Genomic DNA, 17,909 nt, shown 5'->3' on the forward strand with positions numbered 1-17,909 from the left:
GTCTTCATATAACATGGTCACCGCAGGATCAGATTTATCCATTTATTTTTATTTATAGCGAAAGGGTAAATATCTGAAGGAATTTACTTTTTACTTTTCAGAGTTTTTTTCTCAATCAGATGTAGGATAGCTCACACAAATAAGTCATCATTAATATATAGACAGTACCATCTCAGAAAATACAAAAAAATATTGTTAACAGCTTGATGGAAACATTTATACAAAATCTTTGAAGTCAAAAACAATTTACTTGTGGAGACTTTTAACATGACATAGTAATATGCAATAATAGAGCTATCTCATTGAATGCTTTTGCTAACATCATGCAGTTAGTTTAACAAATCTGGTTGTAGTGACTTAATGCACTTAAAATCAAACATGTACAGGCTGCAATAACCATATGGTCGAGTAATCCCAGTCTGAGCAGTAGAAATGTTCTTTGTCATTTAGATGCGTTGTAGGCTAACCTGATTGAATCAGTCATCTAGTGAAATCACGACAAAGCAGCATAAACATACATTTTCACTCCGATTTCAGGTTTGTCGTCAATTACCTATAGTGGTAGCCAACATGTACCGAACCACTGAAACCTAAATTGTGCTGCATTCATTTTTTTATGCTGTTTTAATGACACACTTAAAAAATAAATTGCTAATCCAAAATCAAGTCAGCATGCATTTCCAGTACACAGTTCTGTATTAACCAGCAGAACATTCTTTTTTATTGAATCTGAGCTTTTTAAAGTTTACTAAAGCTCCTACTTCATGGTGGCAACGGTAGCTGCTTGAATAAATTTAACAGTGTGCTTGAATTTCTTGACAAAAGTCTGGACTTTCATAATTATAAGGTATTAAATCCAGTTAATGTACAGCTCCTGCGTTTTTCTTCAATTTTTCTGAAGTTTCTTTATTTCCTGAAGTTTTTCTCTTAAAATAACATTATCAGAAGGAAGATGTGCCTTGCAGCTTGAGCTGGAACTTTGCTGAATTTGGACAGCTACTGACAGCCACGGTTTATGTCCTTACCAAAAGTGACATGGCACCGAATCGAATCAGGGAGTACTGCAGATAGACTACTGGGGTTAGAAAAAATGCAAATATTTAATCAGAATGGCAAAGGCTTAATGGACCAACTGCCATTTTTTATGCTGCTTGATCGGCTTACCTTGAAACATTCTTGGTAGACTGTGTGCCCGAGCGCCTTTTTTCATGCAGACTGCGGAAAGTCAGGAAACCCATGTCGTGGGGTCGGTGCTGAAAGGTGCGCTGTTTTGCAGGGCGAGAGTGTGGACAACTTCAACTGGGGAGTGCGGCGCCGCTCGTTGGACAGCCTGGACAAGGGGGACCTGCAGCTCCTGGAGGAGAGCCAGTATTCCGGCAGTACGCCCAGCCTGGCCAAGATCAACCACGAGGACTCGGACGAGTCCTCCGAAGAAGAGTCCCTCACCGCCAGTCAGATACTCACGCGTTCGCAGCTGGTAAGCCGCTGTTTTCCTTTTTTACCCTTGTATTTTAGAAAAATTGCAAAAAAGGGGAGAGTCACGTGTAGTGTTTCTCACAGCATTCGTGAACCTAATGCTATAAAGCATAGGAGAAGAGATATCATAAGTATGGCTTCTTTTTTTTAACTGGATTGTCATAATCTTTGGTGTGTTGTGGTGAAACATGTTTGCATTAATGTGTCTGTCTTGACACCCAAAGTTAAAAATAAAGACCACACATTCCTGTGGGCCCACCTGTTCCTTGATGTCCAATCAGCACACACTTACTGTAGTCCCTCCCTCCATTACTTACTGGCTGATTCCAGAAGCTGGCTGTTTGTTTTCATTGTGCTTACAGTGCCATTCTCCAACTGATTTAAATACTGCAGTGTGCCTAGTATGAGCTCCCTGTGTGGGCAATTAGTCTAAAATGCATTGTAGCAAGGAAAATACTTCTCTTGCACTTTTCCTGTCTCTGCATATACTGAATGGTACAATAAGCCTCAGTCGTTTTGACAGTGTGTTCTGGTTAATTGCTGGATAGTAGAATTGACTGGGTTAAAGGGCGGCAGAACCTTAATTTTCAGGTCAGGTTCCTGCCATCTTAGCAGTTGTTTTGTGTGTGTGTTTTTTCCATCATGTTACAGTACTGTTTTTCTTTTGTCAGGGCTCTGTAATCTCAAGAGTCCAAGTACAATATTGCTTTTATCATTAAAACGTGTGATTAAAATCCAATTATCAGCAAAACGTTGGATTAAACTACAAATGATGACCTATGGCTTGGCTTGCTTGATTTGTGTCATTACAGACCATGAACCTCTCTCCCTCCGAGGAGACGAACCACACAGACTCCCTGTCCACCTCCTTTGACACCACCTCTGCTGATCCACACTCCCTGAATACCAGAACTCCTAGTTTCGAAGTCTCTCTCCCTGAAGACTCTAATCAGCGGGTGACTAAGGGGTTGATTGGGAAAGATCTGTGGGGGAATGCTAATTTCTGTCGCACTCCCATCTTTGCCATATTTCCTGATGCTGCTGAACAGGACATGTTGTAATGCCAGCGTCTGTGTGGGGCAGGGTTTGGCACAAGGGGAGTTGAAGGTTTGGTGGGGGGTTGTGTGGTTGATGGGGGGTGGAGGTGGGTAAATTTCTGTGCGGTCTCCTTAGAAATGACATGCCAGGTCAAATAGGGTCTTACCTTTCAAGTGTCTGTAATATCTGCATGTAAAACAAAAGCTTAAGCACTTTAAATAAGCATTTGCACGTCACGCTTTGCTCTCTAAATCCTTTTCTTTAGGCTAAGCGCTGCTTTCCTTTGCATTCTCTGGGCCGACTGGGGTCTGGGTACGGTAGCTGCAGGGAGGGATTCTTGCTTACTCTTTCAATAAGGCAATGTGCACAACTATTCTGTGGGCAGCTGCATGAAAGGGAAAAGAATCTGCTGGTTTCTTGGAAAACAAATACAGGAGTTGTACACATTGCCTTGTCGTACATTTTTGTACCACAATATTAAGTTCTGGTCTTGAATCTTTGCTGAATTGGTATCATTTCACCACTCCTGGGGGCATAAAAAGCCACATGGATTGACTCTGTCCTTTGGAAAAGGTCAGTGAAACCATTAATCCTTTCAATTAGTACTAAAAACCTTAAGCCCGAAATGCAATGTAAATGTTTATTTGTAATGCTTAATGAGCAGTATAAAAAAGCACTGTTTCAATTATATAACTCTTATTTATTAGTGTTTTTTAGTGCATCAGACCACTTTACTGCTTTGTAAAGTGCTTTCCTGTAACACCTACTGTAACTGGCAGAGGTGACTACCACCTTCAGTTATTAGAGATGCTAGTGGATCAGTTAAAAAGCCATAGTGCTGTGGATTGTAAGCAGTGCCTCTTCCAAGACTGAGCCAGCATCCCTCACCATCAGGTTGAAGTCTCAGCCGAGGACGAAGATACCAATGTCCACGAGGATGACCTCTCTCTGTCCGTCAGCGAAGTGCCACCTGGCTTTGAAGGCAGCGACAGTTTCCCATTAGAAATGGCTCAGGGAGAAGACAAAGGGGATGTGGACCTTGAGCACACAGGCCTCCCAAGGTACACAGCTTCATAGCTACTCGCACTTGAGCGTGTTTCATCTGTGAACTGCACTACATCTCAATGCATTTTTTACATTGCCAGAAATGATTCAGACATGAGCATTAGAGTGATTCACAAAGCATTTGCTTTGCCACAAAATCATCTGGAAATTAGGACACTTTGATAACCTATATAATTTATTAATATATTGATAAAGAGCAGACAGGAAAGTATAAATTAAAACCTTATTATTTAGTGTATTTTCATAGCAGTTTCTACTTACTTTCAGTTCTGAAACGGGCTCGTTTTGTAGTGGAGCTACAGACTGCCTTCACAGACTAAAACATCCTGTTTTGAAGAGGCTGACATGATGGCTTTGTCACCATGTTCTCAGTTCTAACTCAGTGCAGTGATCTCTGCTATTACACGAGCTGCCAAACCGCGAATTGCCTCATACGCGATTGATAAATAGGGGAAAGATGTCTGTATTACACTAAACTCACATTGGGTTCTACACGATTTCATCCCCGATGTTTACATTTTGCGTCGCGGCGTAACACAACTGAACGAGGTGGTCCGTGGAGGAATGATGCTCAGTTGCCTCATGTGCTTTGTTTTGGAAGTGCTAATTGGGAGATGCTCCTCAGTTGTTGTGCTATTTTCACTAAATCTTCAGTATTGCTGTAAATATGAGTGGACAAGGTGACAAGAATGTTTCTAAGAAGCGTGCTGGTGATAAAATTTCAGGTGGTGAACATCACTTTTTTTCAAGATAAAGTCCTAAATTTACTGTAGTATTTCTTTCTTTATTATGAATTTAACATGTATTTAAACTGTGTTAACATTTTTATTAGGATAATTATCACATGTGGTAAAGCTTTGGTTAGGTTTTGAGTGGTCTGCCCCTAACCCTATTTTTCCTATAAGCCCTGTTATTTCCATTGCGCAATGTTGCAAAAAGCGAGGTTTTACAGGAACGCATCTATCGCGTTATAGCAGAGATGCCTGGAATTCCTGTACTGGCATTATGTATTGTCAAATACAAGAACCAACTGACCGCAGAGATAGTAGGTTTAAAGTAGGTTATGCAGCATGGTACTGTAAGTACCCTGCTAAGCGAGCAGCGATTTGTGTGGTCAGTTTCAGAGAGGAGAGGGAGGACACACAAGAAGCCCGGGCCTCTCCACTGCCCTCCCCCTTCTTCTCTGCCATCCTGGCTGCCTTCCAGCCCGCAGTCTGTGATGACGCCGAGGAGGCCTGGCGCAACCACATCAACCAGCTGGTGTCCGATTCCGACGGCTCCTGTGCCATCTACACATTTCACGTCTTTTCCTCCTTGTTCCAGGTGAGGAATAAGATGGCATCCCCACTTTATGGAGTGGTGTAGTTCAATCCTGTTTTTAGGCAACCGTGGAAACTTATTCTTCAGGCGAACTCTAGACACCTTATCCTAAAATCTGTAGAAGAGCAATAATGTCTGGTACTTAAGAACTACTTCAGTACTGGGCCCAAGGTTTTAGTTTAAATGTAGACCAGAAGGCTAGAAGCTACTTTTCCATTGTCAATTTTAATTTAAAAAATAAATATTTAGAAGTATTTGAACATTTTAGTGAGCACATATGTTACTCCAGTGAAATAATGGTATTTAGATTTTTTTCATCTTCTTTATTCAACAGCTTGTTTTCAGTTATTTTAACAAGACTGAAAAGAATATCAAGGCTTTTCTATGTACAAATTAGTGTTTATTGACAGGCAATAGTTCAGAAAACCTTCTGTGTAGCCCGAGTTGGCCTGTGATATGATGAATGATAACCCTTCCCCAAGCTGGTCTTGAAATGTAAACCTGTAAAAAATATTGTGCTTCCCAGAATATACAAAACAAGTTCTGCTCCTTAACCTGTGATGCTGCTGGTTACCTTGGAGATGGCCTTCGTGGGATAGGGTCAAAGTTCGTGAGGTCTTCCCAAATGCTGACATCATGCTCAGAGTGCCCCACACTCTTTGTAGATGCAGATACTGTGAGTATTGTGTATGACAATTAAAGAAATACCTCAGTCAGGGTCTTTTTTAATTGTCTGCCCTTCATTGTAAATCTTCATTGCTATCTGAAAACATTGAAAAAGTTCACTCATTCACCGGGTCTGGCATTGTTGGCTCTTATCAGATAACTACTGTAGTATAGCTATTCCTGAATGAAAAATAATGCCCTCTGTCTTTTGATCTGTATTATTTTTAAGGGACAATGCTAAAACTTTAAAATGTTGTAAATTAAAATGTAGTAATGAAGGAATCATTTAGAAGGTTGCTCATTATAAAACATATTTTGACATTAATGGGACCGTCTTCTCTCTCATTGTAAAGATTTGAGGATTTATTTTTGTTGTTTACTTTTTTTGCTATATTTTTCTTCCAGATCATCTCTTACGGGTTATTAGAGAAGATGAAGTTTAGCGTACTTGAGCTCCAAGAATATTTGGACACCTACAACAACAGGAAAGAAGCAGCCATTTCAGTAAGGCCTGCTCACTTACCACAGTGATTTCTCAAGGTTTTGCAGAAAAGGAGCCTTTCAGACTGACTGGCTATAGCTGTCAGCACTTTGCTTTGCTATTTTACTGGTCCAAGGACAAATTTCCTCTATTGAAACCTTATTTAGCAATGAGAAATTTAGAGTTGGCATTGATGTGGTGACATTCAGAAGGACTCCTTCCGTCCTGAAGCCACTTCAGTTACCATGAAAGCCTGTTGGGATTCCTACATACTGAGCAAACAATGCTCTGGCAACCAAATCTTCAATGCCAGTACAAGCAGAACAAGAAATACCACCTGTAATTGCTTTCCTAGCAGATCATGGCTGCAGCAGAAAAACACTACTATCTTGGTGTCTATGGCATTCTGTCAAAATATGTTTGGAAAAGGGCGTGCTAAAGATTCTTCGCTATTAAAGATGTAACACACAACTGTTTTCCATTCCCAGTAAGGAACAGATTATCTCCCATAACAACTCATGTCAATCACCTCATGATTATGAAGGGACAGCTACTGATCCTTGCTTTATTGGCAAATCAAAATACATCTAAGAATTGCAGCCAGGACGTCAAAAGACATTTATCGATTAAGAAATAAGACATTTATTGATAAAGAAAAAGGCATTTTAATAATTAAAAAAAGGTCATGGAAATCAGTCTGTTCATCTCTTTTGATTAAACACCCTGATAAAAATAACCTTTAGATGACCCATAGGTTTCTCTAGAAATGTACTGATTTGCAGCTTCCTTGTTTTCACAGTGGTTGAGAAACTGCAAGGCAAGCTTTCCCAAAGGCTCGGGGGATGGAGTTATTACTTATCAGCCAGGAGACTCAGAGGAAAAGGTAGGAAATGTGATCTTGTTATAAAAATAGTGATGTGTACTTGAAGCACTCTGCAAATTTTAAAATCACTGCACAATTTATGATGACACTAGCTGAGTAAATGTTAATATTGATAACATTTGGCATTGACATTGAAGAATTCAGGTAACTGGAGCTTAGTTCGATGGTTATTATGCAGTTTTTAGAGTCTGGTATTGATTATACCTGAAGACTGGAAACAGTAAATGTTGTGTACAGAGTATTTTAGCAGAATTACGATTCACTCAACTTGCTTCTGAATTCAACTAATTCAAAATATATTGGCAAGAAACCGTCCCCATTTTAAATACTGCACATTGTGTCAGTCATCAAAGCATTATTAAGCTTGAATTATTTTTAGAAAGAACTAACTACTGTTGACACAATTCCTAGGAAATCTGACACTCTGTCATTCTGCCCAAGCTTATTTCTTTTGTTTTTATGGTGGAATAATGCTTACAGAGTACGTATTTCAGGTGATAGGAAAATGTAATACTAATGTACTTCTGTGGTAATTTGGAATTATTGTCTGAAATATGCACCAATTCATTTAATTATTTCTCATACTGAGTTTACACATTGTGTACCTGGAACCTAACAGATTTCCATTTATTTTAAAACAAAGCCCAATTTCATTACTTTGTAGTTCCAATGTCAAATAAATGAACTGTGGTAGAGACAGTAAAGTGAATTGTGAGATGAGGAAAAGGGACAAATGGAAAAACAGCTACTTTCTGTCGGAGATGGTTGAAGAAAATTGTAGTTTTCATTGTTTATTTGCTTTGCATATACTCTTATTCACAGTGAATTATAAGTGTATATTGCCTCAAAGTAAAGCACAGAAAATGATAATAAAACACAAGCTTACGATTTATAAACACATATCATAACAATCAGAAAAAGATGAATGCAGGTGTCTGATGATGAGGTAATTACAACACATGCTTAGCAATGAGGATGATTTACAATATATCAATACGAAGAGTACTACAGATAAGCACGTGGGGTTGGTAATCTTATTAAATGTTACTAAAAACAGCAAACCAAGCTAAAAGAAACTTGTTTCCTCTAACGCTAATCTGCTTTCATCCTAGTTTGATAAATGGTGCAACAACTTGAGAACTAGTAGTTTGTGTTTTAGTATTGATTAAGAAAATGCTGCGAATGAAACATGATCTGTATTTTCTATCACTCATGCCACAGTCCAGAGTATTAGAGTTTTTGTGTCCTGTCCAAAGGGTTCTGGGTTCAATTCTGTTATTACTAATCCAAAATGACTTCCAGTATATTTTTACCCATTTGTGCAGCTAACGTACTGATACTTTTACTTTCCTTGAACATTATTGAACTTTTTGAGCTAAGTTGATGTCATGTGTAAATTAACAAGGATAAATGCAAGAAGGAGCAGCTAAAATTCCATATAATTTGACTAACAAAAAAATGACAGAAAGCCTTCCTGATGTCTAATGTATAATTTCATTAAATGGCAAACTCTCCATGTTCCTATATAAAAAAATAACAATGTAATTTGGTTCATTAAAGACTGTATTGCTATCTAAATTGATCTTCTACGTTTCCCCTACTTTTTTCTATGATGATTACAATAACTCTTGAGTAGTTCTGTGAGTGAAATACTTTCATTTTTCCTTGTATCTGTCTACTTGGCTATGAGCTTGTCTGGATAACCCTAGCTGCCAAGCATTACATTGATTCCTTCATTCTGCTCTGATCAGTTTGACAGTGTGACATCTGAACTCTGCTGGGCAGAAAATGGATTTTCAAGCAAATGCACCTCCCAGGCAGGTGCAGTAAAATCCCTCCACTTCAATTCTTGTAAGAAATCCACAGTGTATCATTTTAAGTTTGAATTAAGGTGGCCAAGAGAGGACACGCACAAATAATCAGTCCTCCTTCTAAACATTTAGAAGAAATCTGTGAGATTTAAAACCTGATTTTCCCCATCGGGTTAGTAGAAATAATCTGAACTAGGTTTTCCCAGCAGAGTACCTGTTCATATAAAAGCCACGACTGCTTTCCTGCTTTGCTTGAGAAAGACAACCATGAGGGCAATGCTCCCTCTGTGACTGTTTTGATGTAGCTGTTTGGAAAGCTCTGTTTACACCAACAGCTTCTCTTTCCTTGCATGTTCTATGAAATCAAAACATTATGATTACTGCTAATACTGTTGTCATCTGAATGGGATTGTGCTAAACTGTGCATGCTCTTCATTGATTTTCTATATTTTCTTCCTCTCACCTTTTTGTATCCTATCACATGCTTGCTGTGTAGCAAATGGAATCTCTGGCAGTAAGTTCAAGAACAGTTTTTCAATCTTTCCGGGCAATCTTTTTTGGTGGGATAAAGAAAAGATTGCCTTTTCGGACAATTATTGACGTCCTGCTACGTTTTCTTTTTAAAAACTTTCTTGTGCTGTTTGAGTTATTGCTCCTCAAATAAAAATGGTGTCACAATAATTCTGGCTTCCAAGAAGGTCCTGGCTTCTCTAGTTCTGAAGGGAGAATTCAAGTAGTATGTTCAAAACCTTGAGTTCAAGGGCCGACAGTTTGCTTTTTTGTATAAAACAGCACATTTACAGAAACACACCGGGACAAATGTTTTTCAAATGTCTTGCAGTTTTCTAATGCCTTCATTTCAAATGGGGTTCAAATTTGAATCTGACATGTCAATAGCTTTATTTTCCTAAAATAAATAAAATGAGTCTATTATAGGGCATATTTTTATACTTTTTTTTATTTTAAATCAAGCATAGTGAAAAAAACACTCAGAGATATTTAACTGCCTGTACTTCATTTAGCATATTAATATCGGTAACATGCTTCTCTGAGAAAGGGATTTAAAAGCATTTAATCTGCCTCAAAGAGGATAAAAAGTATATCTGTCATGCACCAAACATTGTTGTGTGTAGAAGTTATAGCTAAAAATATAATAGAAACATTCGTTTGTATTGTTCATAGAAATAAATGTTTGGAGTATTAACTGCACTTCTATGTTTAATTCCTGTTTGTAAGAAAGGCCTTTTTATTTGTTCTCCAACCAGCAACTGGAGCTGTGTCAGCGGTTATACAAACTCCACTTTCAGCTGCTGCTGCTTTTTCAATCCTACTGTAAACTCATTGGACAGGTCCACGCCATAAGCTCTGTACCAGAGGTAGGCTGACTTCATTATTCTCCTTCCTCACATACTTGCTCACTGGGTGAACAAAGAAATCATTACTACGGCTCAGCCAGAACAAGGCGCAGTATTCTGCATGAAACATCCCGTTCATTATTTTTCTTTGAAAGTTACGGGGGGGGGGTTGAATTGGTTTAAAGTCCTGAAGACTTTTTTCCCCAAAAGTTCATGCTTTAAGGATTTAATAAATAGTGATATTCAAAGAGTTCTGTTGAGAATTTTTTCTTTTTTTACACGTACCTCAGGCATACAGAAATTTTCAATTCTAAACACGTTTATTTACTTTTCACAGTGACCTTTGTCAGGAGTAAGTTGCTTCCTGATATAAGAGCATGAATGATTTAGATTGAGAGAACAACTGAATACTCTCTTTATAAGTCTTTCCAAAATTGTCTTGATATCCTACAGTATGTGGCCAGTTGGGTCTATAAGCAATTTTTTGCTTTTGTCTTTATTTTTTTCTGTTTCATGAAATTTTCAGCATAGTGGGTAACAAGTAGGTTGTGGGTTCAAGTCCCTGCTGCAGACACTCCTGTTGTATATTGAGTGAGGTACTTTACTCCTGTTGCTTGAATACACCCACGCTGTATGAGTGGAGACCAGCATTGTGGGGGGTCCTTCCTCAGTCACTCAGTAGACTGCCATCCCATCCAGAATGAACTCTGGCCCATTGAGCTACTCTGACTGGATGAACTCCATTCGATTTTTATTTTGTTTCAAACAATAAAATGATCTTATCAATTAGTTCATATACTACATTAGAATTAGGCATATGAACTCTGCTGTGAGGCTTTAAACCTTAAGAACAAAAATGCGCTCACCAAAAATGAAGGCTTATTTCTTTTGCTGATTACTGCATAGAAAAATACATTTTGAAGGTGGAGTTGAGCTTGGCATACTGTTTTTCACATTGACAAACTGTAGGCATTGAACCAAACCAAAGTACTTGTTTTTTTCTGACATACATTTCATTATTTAAAATCAAAAGCCACCATTATTTCCTAGTAAGATAAATTAAAGCACACTTTTAGATCCTCTGAGCTGTGCTGAACAGGGGAAAACATCCAGGGTGGTAAAAGGTACAGTGCTCAGAGAAACTGACTGCTTACTTATCCTTCCACAGTACTCTTCCAGACACTTGTAAATTGTTTAGTATATGAATTGATTAGGTGTGCTTGACCTACAATAGAAGTTATAATTATGGTGTGATTCTAAACCATACTACATGAATAGCATTTTCAGTTCCTTCAATTTACGGCAACTGCTTAGTCCATGACCTGGTTATGGTTTCTAACTTACTAGGCGATGCGGACAAGGTAGGATGAACCCTGGATGAAACGCCAGTCCATTCTAGGCCATATGTATGGGGGACAATTTAGAGACATCACTTAGCAGAGTCAGCATGTCTTTGGACTGTGGGATCATACTCGAGCTCTCAGAGAATACCCACACAGGTGGTGGACATTTCTGTCACAGTGCAATGTTGAGAAAGTGTTGGGAAAGGTACAGTATATCCAGGGTCCCCTAATTAAAATACTATGCTTTTTCCGTCAGAGTAAAGAAGTGACAAGATGTCGCCAAAGGGCAGTCATGCTTCCAGGAAAAAAGTTTCGCACTTCAAATGTTGCTTGTATAGTGATTTACTAACCTGTGTCCCTGCTCTCTGTGTCGACACCAGCTGTTAAACATGTCCAAAGAGCTGAGTGACCTGAAGAGCAGTCTGAGGTCCGCGGCTGTCTCTATGGCCAGTGACCTGGCGGCCCAGGAGAGCCCTCGCACCCAGCCTACATTCAGCTCCTCCGAGACCGCTGTCCAGGCCGTGTTGGAGTGCCTGAAGAATAACGAGTTCACCACCGCCATCCGCTACATCAGGGAGTGTCGGTGAGAGCTTCTTTACTTAGACAGACACGCTTTCATTCTCGTTTCATTAAGACACAGAGACAGCTTCACGTGTGCTTGCAGGCACACAGTGTCCATTTCACAAACAAAGCTCTGTCATCTGTATATGATCTAACGGTCATATACAGTAAGTTACTTTAACTACATTGGTTGAACCTTTATGTTACAAAAGCGGTCTCAACATTTACCTGACCACGAATGGTCTGTACTGCTGGAACCTTAACAGCAAAAAGTCTGAGTGTGTTTTTTCATGATAGCCCTAATAAATCGAAGGCTTCTGGGAATTCACAACTTTTCAATATCACTCAAAGTACATAATTTGAAAATAGCCTTAATCAGAAAGGCATTTTCACCCACTTTCAAAAATAGTTCAAAAAAGAACAACTTGTAGGAGTATCGATTCAACTCATTTGGTTAAATTAAAAGAAGGGTTTCTGGACCTTTGGCACAACAAAGAGAGCCCATGCCCAAATCATTTGCTTGGACATTCTGGTCATATGAAAAGATCCAGAAGTTTCCAGAAGGCCAGCCCTTCTTTGTATGCTATAATTCTTTGTATGCTGCTGCCAAAAATCTTGAAGTTAGAATTCATTTGGAAAGCCTCAAAGAACACACAGCAAAAATTACAAAGTGCTGCAAGGTGAAAATAAAATGTTTGTCCTTTTCCGAGATACAAGGTTGTTATATCACATCTGAACTAGGAGTGCTCTCTCCCTGAGAATACAATCCCATGAGATTTTATGTCTCTGTGTATGTCAGTGCACAGTGTGGTCAGTGTATGTGTGGTGCATACTTTCACTGACACTTCACAGCTCCCCCCTCAGCACTTAATTAAATTGTGTACGTTACACTTTGTAACACCAAGTGGAGCTGTTATTCAGACTTGTTAATCCAGATGTCGACATTACAATTGTCTGAACTTGAATTAAATTCAGTTTAACCCATTAATCAAAAAGCCAACATAACTTGTGTTCATGGAAGTAGGAATATACAACTTTCATCTTATCGGGAGACAGAATCCTTTTTTAACACTCCTCTCAAAATTTAGACCTCTGTCAGAAAAGCGTGGAATGGCATTAGCAGATTATCACATCGAAATTCGTGGTATCTGTACCCACGGGATTTGGCATACTCTGACTCCATGTTTGCTCCTTTTTAATGGCAGGAGTGTGTGGCCCAATGACATCTTTGGAAGCACCACAGAAGACGAGGTCCAGACACTACTGAATATTTACTTCAGACACCAAACCCTGGGACAGACAGGCACGTTTGCACTAGTGGGCTCCAAACAGGACCTGTCTGAGATCTGCATGAGGCTGATGGAGCTGAATGGAGAGATTCGGGACATGATCCGCAGGGCTCAGGGCTACAAAGTCATCACAACCTTCCTCCCAGACTGCAACGTGTCCGGCACGAGTCTCTGACAGGAGGAGTGGAGTGCCCAGCTTTCGTTCCCACCTGGAATTGCTGCTGCTGTGGAGAGATGCCCCGTAAAGTCTCTTCGCTTCTGGAGAAAATCGGACAAGCTGTCCAGAGTCTGATCACCGCTGATTTCGGATTTTCTAATGCAAAGTCGTCGGATGTGCAGCAATACTGTGTGAGCAAAAGCAGTGTGAAACCCTTCACAACCTAAACTTGGCTTTTATTGCACTAATGTTATTTATTGCGTCACAGAGCGGAGGCTACCACTTGCTACTGAGATGAATGACTTCCGCACCTAACAAGGATATACCAAAGTTCTATTAACTTATTCTTCTGCAGATATTTACTGTTTTATTTGTCTGGGGAAAATGTGCAATGCTTCTCTCAAGTGAAAGACTTTTACTATACAATTGAAAGAATGTGTTTTGGAATTCTAATGCTTTTGGCTACTTGAAACTGAAGAACTGTATTAACAGACAGAATGACACGAAATATTTTTTCACTGCTTGGTTAATCCTGAGAGACTGTGTGTGTGTGTGGAACGAACTGTTAACCAGACTCGCAATTAGTGAACACTGTAATGCATCAAAATACATGAACTACTCCAAAACAAATCAATAGTGGAGAGCTACTGTTCTACAAGCACATACTATTCTGTTAGTCTTTCATCACTTAAAAGACTGATCCTCATATTTTATACAGGTGTTGTTTGCTTTCTACTGTGCAGCCAGTTGCTCCTAGGTTTTCATTTGCATTACTAAAAAGCAAAATGCATTTAACTTAAAAGTAGATTTCTAGAATGAAAACGATTGTTCATGTCCAGTCTACTTAAACTGCCAAGCATGCATACTTTATGTATTATGAATTGTATTTGAATATTTATGAAAGTTATTCAGAAATTCTCATTTTAACGGAAAGATGCATCTGTATATAGTACAAAAGGAGCTTTGCTCAAGCTGGTAAGATTTTATTTTTTAATTTGTGCAGTAAAAATACAGAAATGTGTGCATGTAAAGAAATGTTGCACATTAAAAAAAGCTTCCATTAGGAAGAGTATTTATGTATGTTTTTCACCTTGTAAATACTTTTACAGCTTTTGTGAAGTAATTTGGGTTGTTCTGTACACTTATGTAACAAAGTAAAAAGATCACAAATAAGTTTTGAATGTTTAAATGTTCAACTCATTTTCCAACCTCAAGGGTCATATTTACTTGAAAAAAAACACTAAAATCAGACCTATATTTGGAAGTGAAAAAGCAACAGATCTACTGTTCTAATAGCTTCTTTTAAAACAAAAGAAAGGCACGTGCTTTAGCTTTAGAAAACCCTTGCAGTAAAAGCCCTCCACCTTCCCTCAGAAAGCCACTTATTCCTGGTCCTAGCCCACCCAATTCCTATCCCAGAAGCATAGTGGACATGAAGGGGCTATAGGCTTAACAGCATGCAAACTCCACCAAGAAGGGGGTGCCAGTCTCAAGAGCTTTGAGGCAGTAGGACTGACTTCCATGCTACCTCAGTAACATGAATGTTGGTTGTTCACAAATAACTCTTGTAGGTTAAGACAAAGAATATCCTCATTTAAAGATTACCAATTTGCTCCATCCAATAGTGACAGCATGGCCTGGAGAGCCCCCATGTGTAGATCACAAAAAAAAAAAACTAGTTTTTCTAGACCCTGGGCACATTAATTGATGAATTACACGAGACACTCCAAGCCTAGGAACTCTACTCAACAACTGAAAGGCTGCTCGGCTACTGGTGCTGAATGATCTTAAATTACACTAAACTGGTTTCAATTTCTTAGAAGTTTGGGACTACTCAATAAAACCTGCTTTAGTAGGTCTCTCCAGGGCAAAAGGTTGGAAGCCTTCACCAAAGGCACAAGCTGTTAATATTTCAAGTTACAGTTAACCGTTTCTACAAATGAAGGCTATTCTGCACTGCAATACAGCTGTGGAGTGAGAATTAGACTTTATAGTGAAAAGGTTTTGGAACAAAAGCCACCGAGTACAAGAAGCAAGTGTTATGGGCAACCCAGTCCTTCAGTATCCAAACTAGATGGGACTTGGAAAAACAGGAAAAGTCAGTCTCATAGCCTCCTTTCGATTCTGATCTTAAGCACCTGTATAAGAGTTGTCCAAAGAATAAAATGTTTAAGTACTACTGTAATGTCACTTAAAATGTGAGAGGAACTAAAATTGCTAAATTGGTCTCCACATGGCTTAACTGGAAATTTCACATCCCCACAGTAGATAAGATCCCCCCCCCCCCCCAGGCCTCATATAAAGAAGCTTAAGTTTGCTGTAGTTTATTGCACATTTTATTTACACTCTGCATTTAAAGATACAAAAATAGAATCAATCTCAGCATAGCCAACAATCAGGTTATAAAAAGCCAGTCTGGAAAGTGCCTGTGTACAAGTGGGTTGGTAGGTCTTAGACAATGTACTTGAAGCTGTAAGTGGTGTCGCAGGACAGCCTCTTTCCCTTGCAACGGCCACACAGATCCTGGCGGTGAGGCCTCTTGATGTCAATGTGCCTCTTCTTCAGCACACAAGAGCAACGATTCTTGGAGCAGGTCTGCAAGAGGACATCAAGTTGAAGCAGTAGCCATCGTTATACACTTGTCCCATTTACAGAAGCTACAAGGTACCATCCAGGTTCATAGAAGCACATTTTATTGCTCCTTTCTGCCTGTCAATTTCATGAAGGGGCAGCCTCGGGCTTAGTAATAAATCTTCAAGCACTGCTGTAATACAGGGGCAGCTAAATATACTCTAATCTACACTAGACATGAATCCAATAGTTTGGCTCTTTACTGCCACAGATGGAGCTGAAACAAGTCACGCAGTGGAAGGTTTAATAGAATGGATTAGCAGTACGAAAAAAAAACAAAGAAGGACGAATAGGAGCTCGCAGGACAGCAGCCTTCCCGGTCTGCGCCATTTGGAACAATATAACCCCCGGTGAGCTCGTAGAAAGGCCATTGCCAGCAACTACTGCTGCATACTGAACGGTTGTGCATTTGATAAACCGATTGATGGCTGCAGACAGCGTACCTGGCAAAGGATAGACTCCACTTTGTAGGGATTATAGCCCTTCTGACACTTGCGGCACAGTTGCTTGAAGTACACCTGTTGCAGAAATCGTTAGTACCATTAACGCAAATTAACTTGGACTGGGCTAGCGACATTACCGCACGCCAATTTACCTTATTGGTTCCTGAGATGCACCACACATAAGCGCTTTCCCATCGGATATTACACTGGCTGCAGTGGAAGAACCCATACTTCTGTTCCAGAAACTACAAGCAGAAGCCGGTTAATTTCTCTGAAAACAAAAACCACCAAAACCGAGAAGGGGGCGGGGCAGCTCACCTGGAATCTGAATTTCCTTTGCTCTTGGGAGGTACTGTACACTTTATCGACCTGCTGCCCCTCATCGTGCTTCGGCTGAAATTCATGTCCACCCTCCTTGGTCGGTGGGAGAGTCTTTGCGCCTTCGTCTCGCTCGTCGGCATCCGAATCCGAAGAGAAGTCGTTCTCCTTGTTTTCTTTATCAGCCAGAGTAAAGAACCTCCTGTCAAACACCGGCGAGTAGATCGCAATAGGTCGTGAAAAACGGACGTTGTTCACAGGAGTGCTGGGCATGAATTTGCTTTTCATTAGCGAAGGGCTCATAGCTGGGCTCCTCGGGGGAACCCATTTTCTCTGGCGGTAGAAGAGCGTCTTGGGTCCGAGAGAGCACTGCACAACAGCATCTACCTTAGGGTTAACTTGAACCCCGATCTCCTTTGTATTGGCTTTCCTCAGCCGAGGCGTGAGGTTCGGGTTTACCTGAGAGAGGATTGCTTTCAGTTGAGCTCTTTTGCAAATATCCAGATAATCCACAGCTTCGGGGGCGATGTAGGTTTCGCCCTTTTTATTCCAGTTCTGGTGCTTTGGTTTCTGGTTGTAGTGGGTATACGGGCCATAGCCTGGATAAACATTATAGTTATATGGCGGCAGTAGGAACCCTTCCATCGCACTCAGATACAGAGTGATTCGCCAGCCGGTTTAAATAAGGCGTTCGATGAGCATTTGTGATTTGTGACGTGCTAATTGAGGTAATCACATTAGTTACTAAATCACAATATAATTGCGTGACGTGTTAGCTAGATGTAGAGTGTGGATTGGTCAACGGAAATAGAAAATGAAATGAACATACTCTTATTATTAGTTGTGCTAAATATTGTTTTCAGTAATCAATTTTAATATTGAAGACGTACAATATTTCTTCCCGGAAAATCATTTTGAAACGATACAATGTCAAATAATAACAGTAAGACAAAGCTTCTTGTTAACAGTGGATCACTCACAGACGTACAACAGTTAATCGGATATGAATTGCACTTATCTCTGATAACTATTTATCTGATGATCTAATAAGTATTGTCTGATTAAATATTCA

At 39.7% G+C, this 17,909-nt stretch overlaps 2 protein-coding genes across 11 annotated transcripts in view; one reads left to right on the forward strand and one right to left on the reverse strand.

The window, feature by feature from the left end:
• LOC148658349 (protein furry homolog) overlaps positions 1 to 14,618 on the forward strand; it is a 112,704-nt gene extending 98,086 nt beyond the window's left edge. For 7 of the 10 annotated variants that reach the window (XM_088639414.1, XM_088639407.1, XM_088639409.1 and 4 more), the window contains exons 52-62: positions 1,277 to 1,477; positions 2,289 to 2,432; positions 3,409 to 3,575; positions 4,698 to 4,902; positions 5,426 to 5,575; positions 5,971 to 6,069; positions 6,846 to 6,929; positions 9,237 to 9,254; positions 10,006 to 10,116; positions 11,819 to 12,021; positions 13,205 to 14,618. In XM_088639414.1, coding sequence (XP_088495540.1) covers positions 1,277 to 1,477; positions 2,289 to 2,432; positions 3,409 to 3,575; positions 4,698 to 4,902; positions 5,426 to 5,575; positions 5,971 to 6,069; positions 6,846 to 6,929; positions 9,237 to 9,254; positions 10,006 to 10,116; positions 11,819 to 12,021; positions 13,205 to 13,463 — 1,641 coding nt within the window. In that variant the 3' untranslated portion in view covers positions 13,464 to 14,618. The other 3 variants (XM_088639410.1, XM_088639416.1, XM_088639415.1) reach the window with 2 other exon arrangements.
• A 1,140-nt stretch (positions 14,619 to 15,758) lies between these two features.
• Positions 15,759 to 17,503, reverse strand: zar1l (zygote arrest 1-like). Its single transcript, XM_088639417.1, has 4 exons — positions 16,838 to 17,503; positions 16,672 to 16,764; positions 16,520 to 16,594; positions 15,759 to 16,040 (listed from the first exon to the last, which is right to left on the reverse strand). The coding sequence occupies exons 1-4, from the start codon at positions 17,480 to 17,482 to the stop codon at positions 15,897 to 15,899; spliced, it is 957 nt and encodes a 318-aa protein (XP_088495543.1). The 5' UTR covers positions 17,483 to 17,503; the 3' UTR covers positions 15,759 to 15,896.
• Between the last annotated feature and the right edge of the window lie 406 nt (positions 17,504 to 17,909).

This window comes from Lepisosteus platostomus, chromosome 7 (assembly GCF_059453375.1).
Source record: "Lepisosteus platostomus isolate fLepPlt1 chromosome 7, fLepPlt1.hap1, whole genome shotgun sequence".
NCBI lineage: Eukaryota > Metazoa > Chordata > Actinopteri > Semionotiformes > Lepisosteidae > Lepisosteus > Lepisosteus platostomus.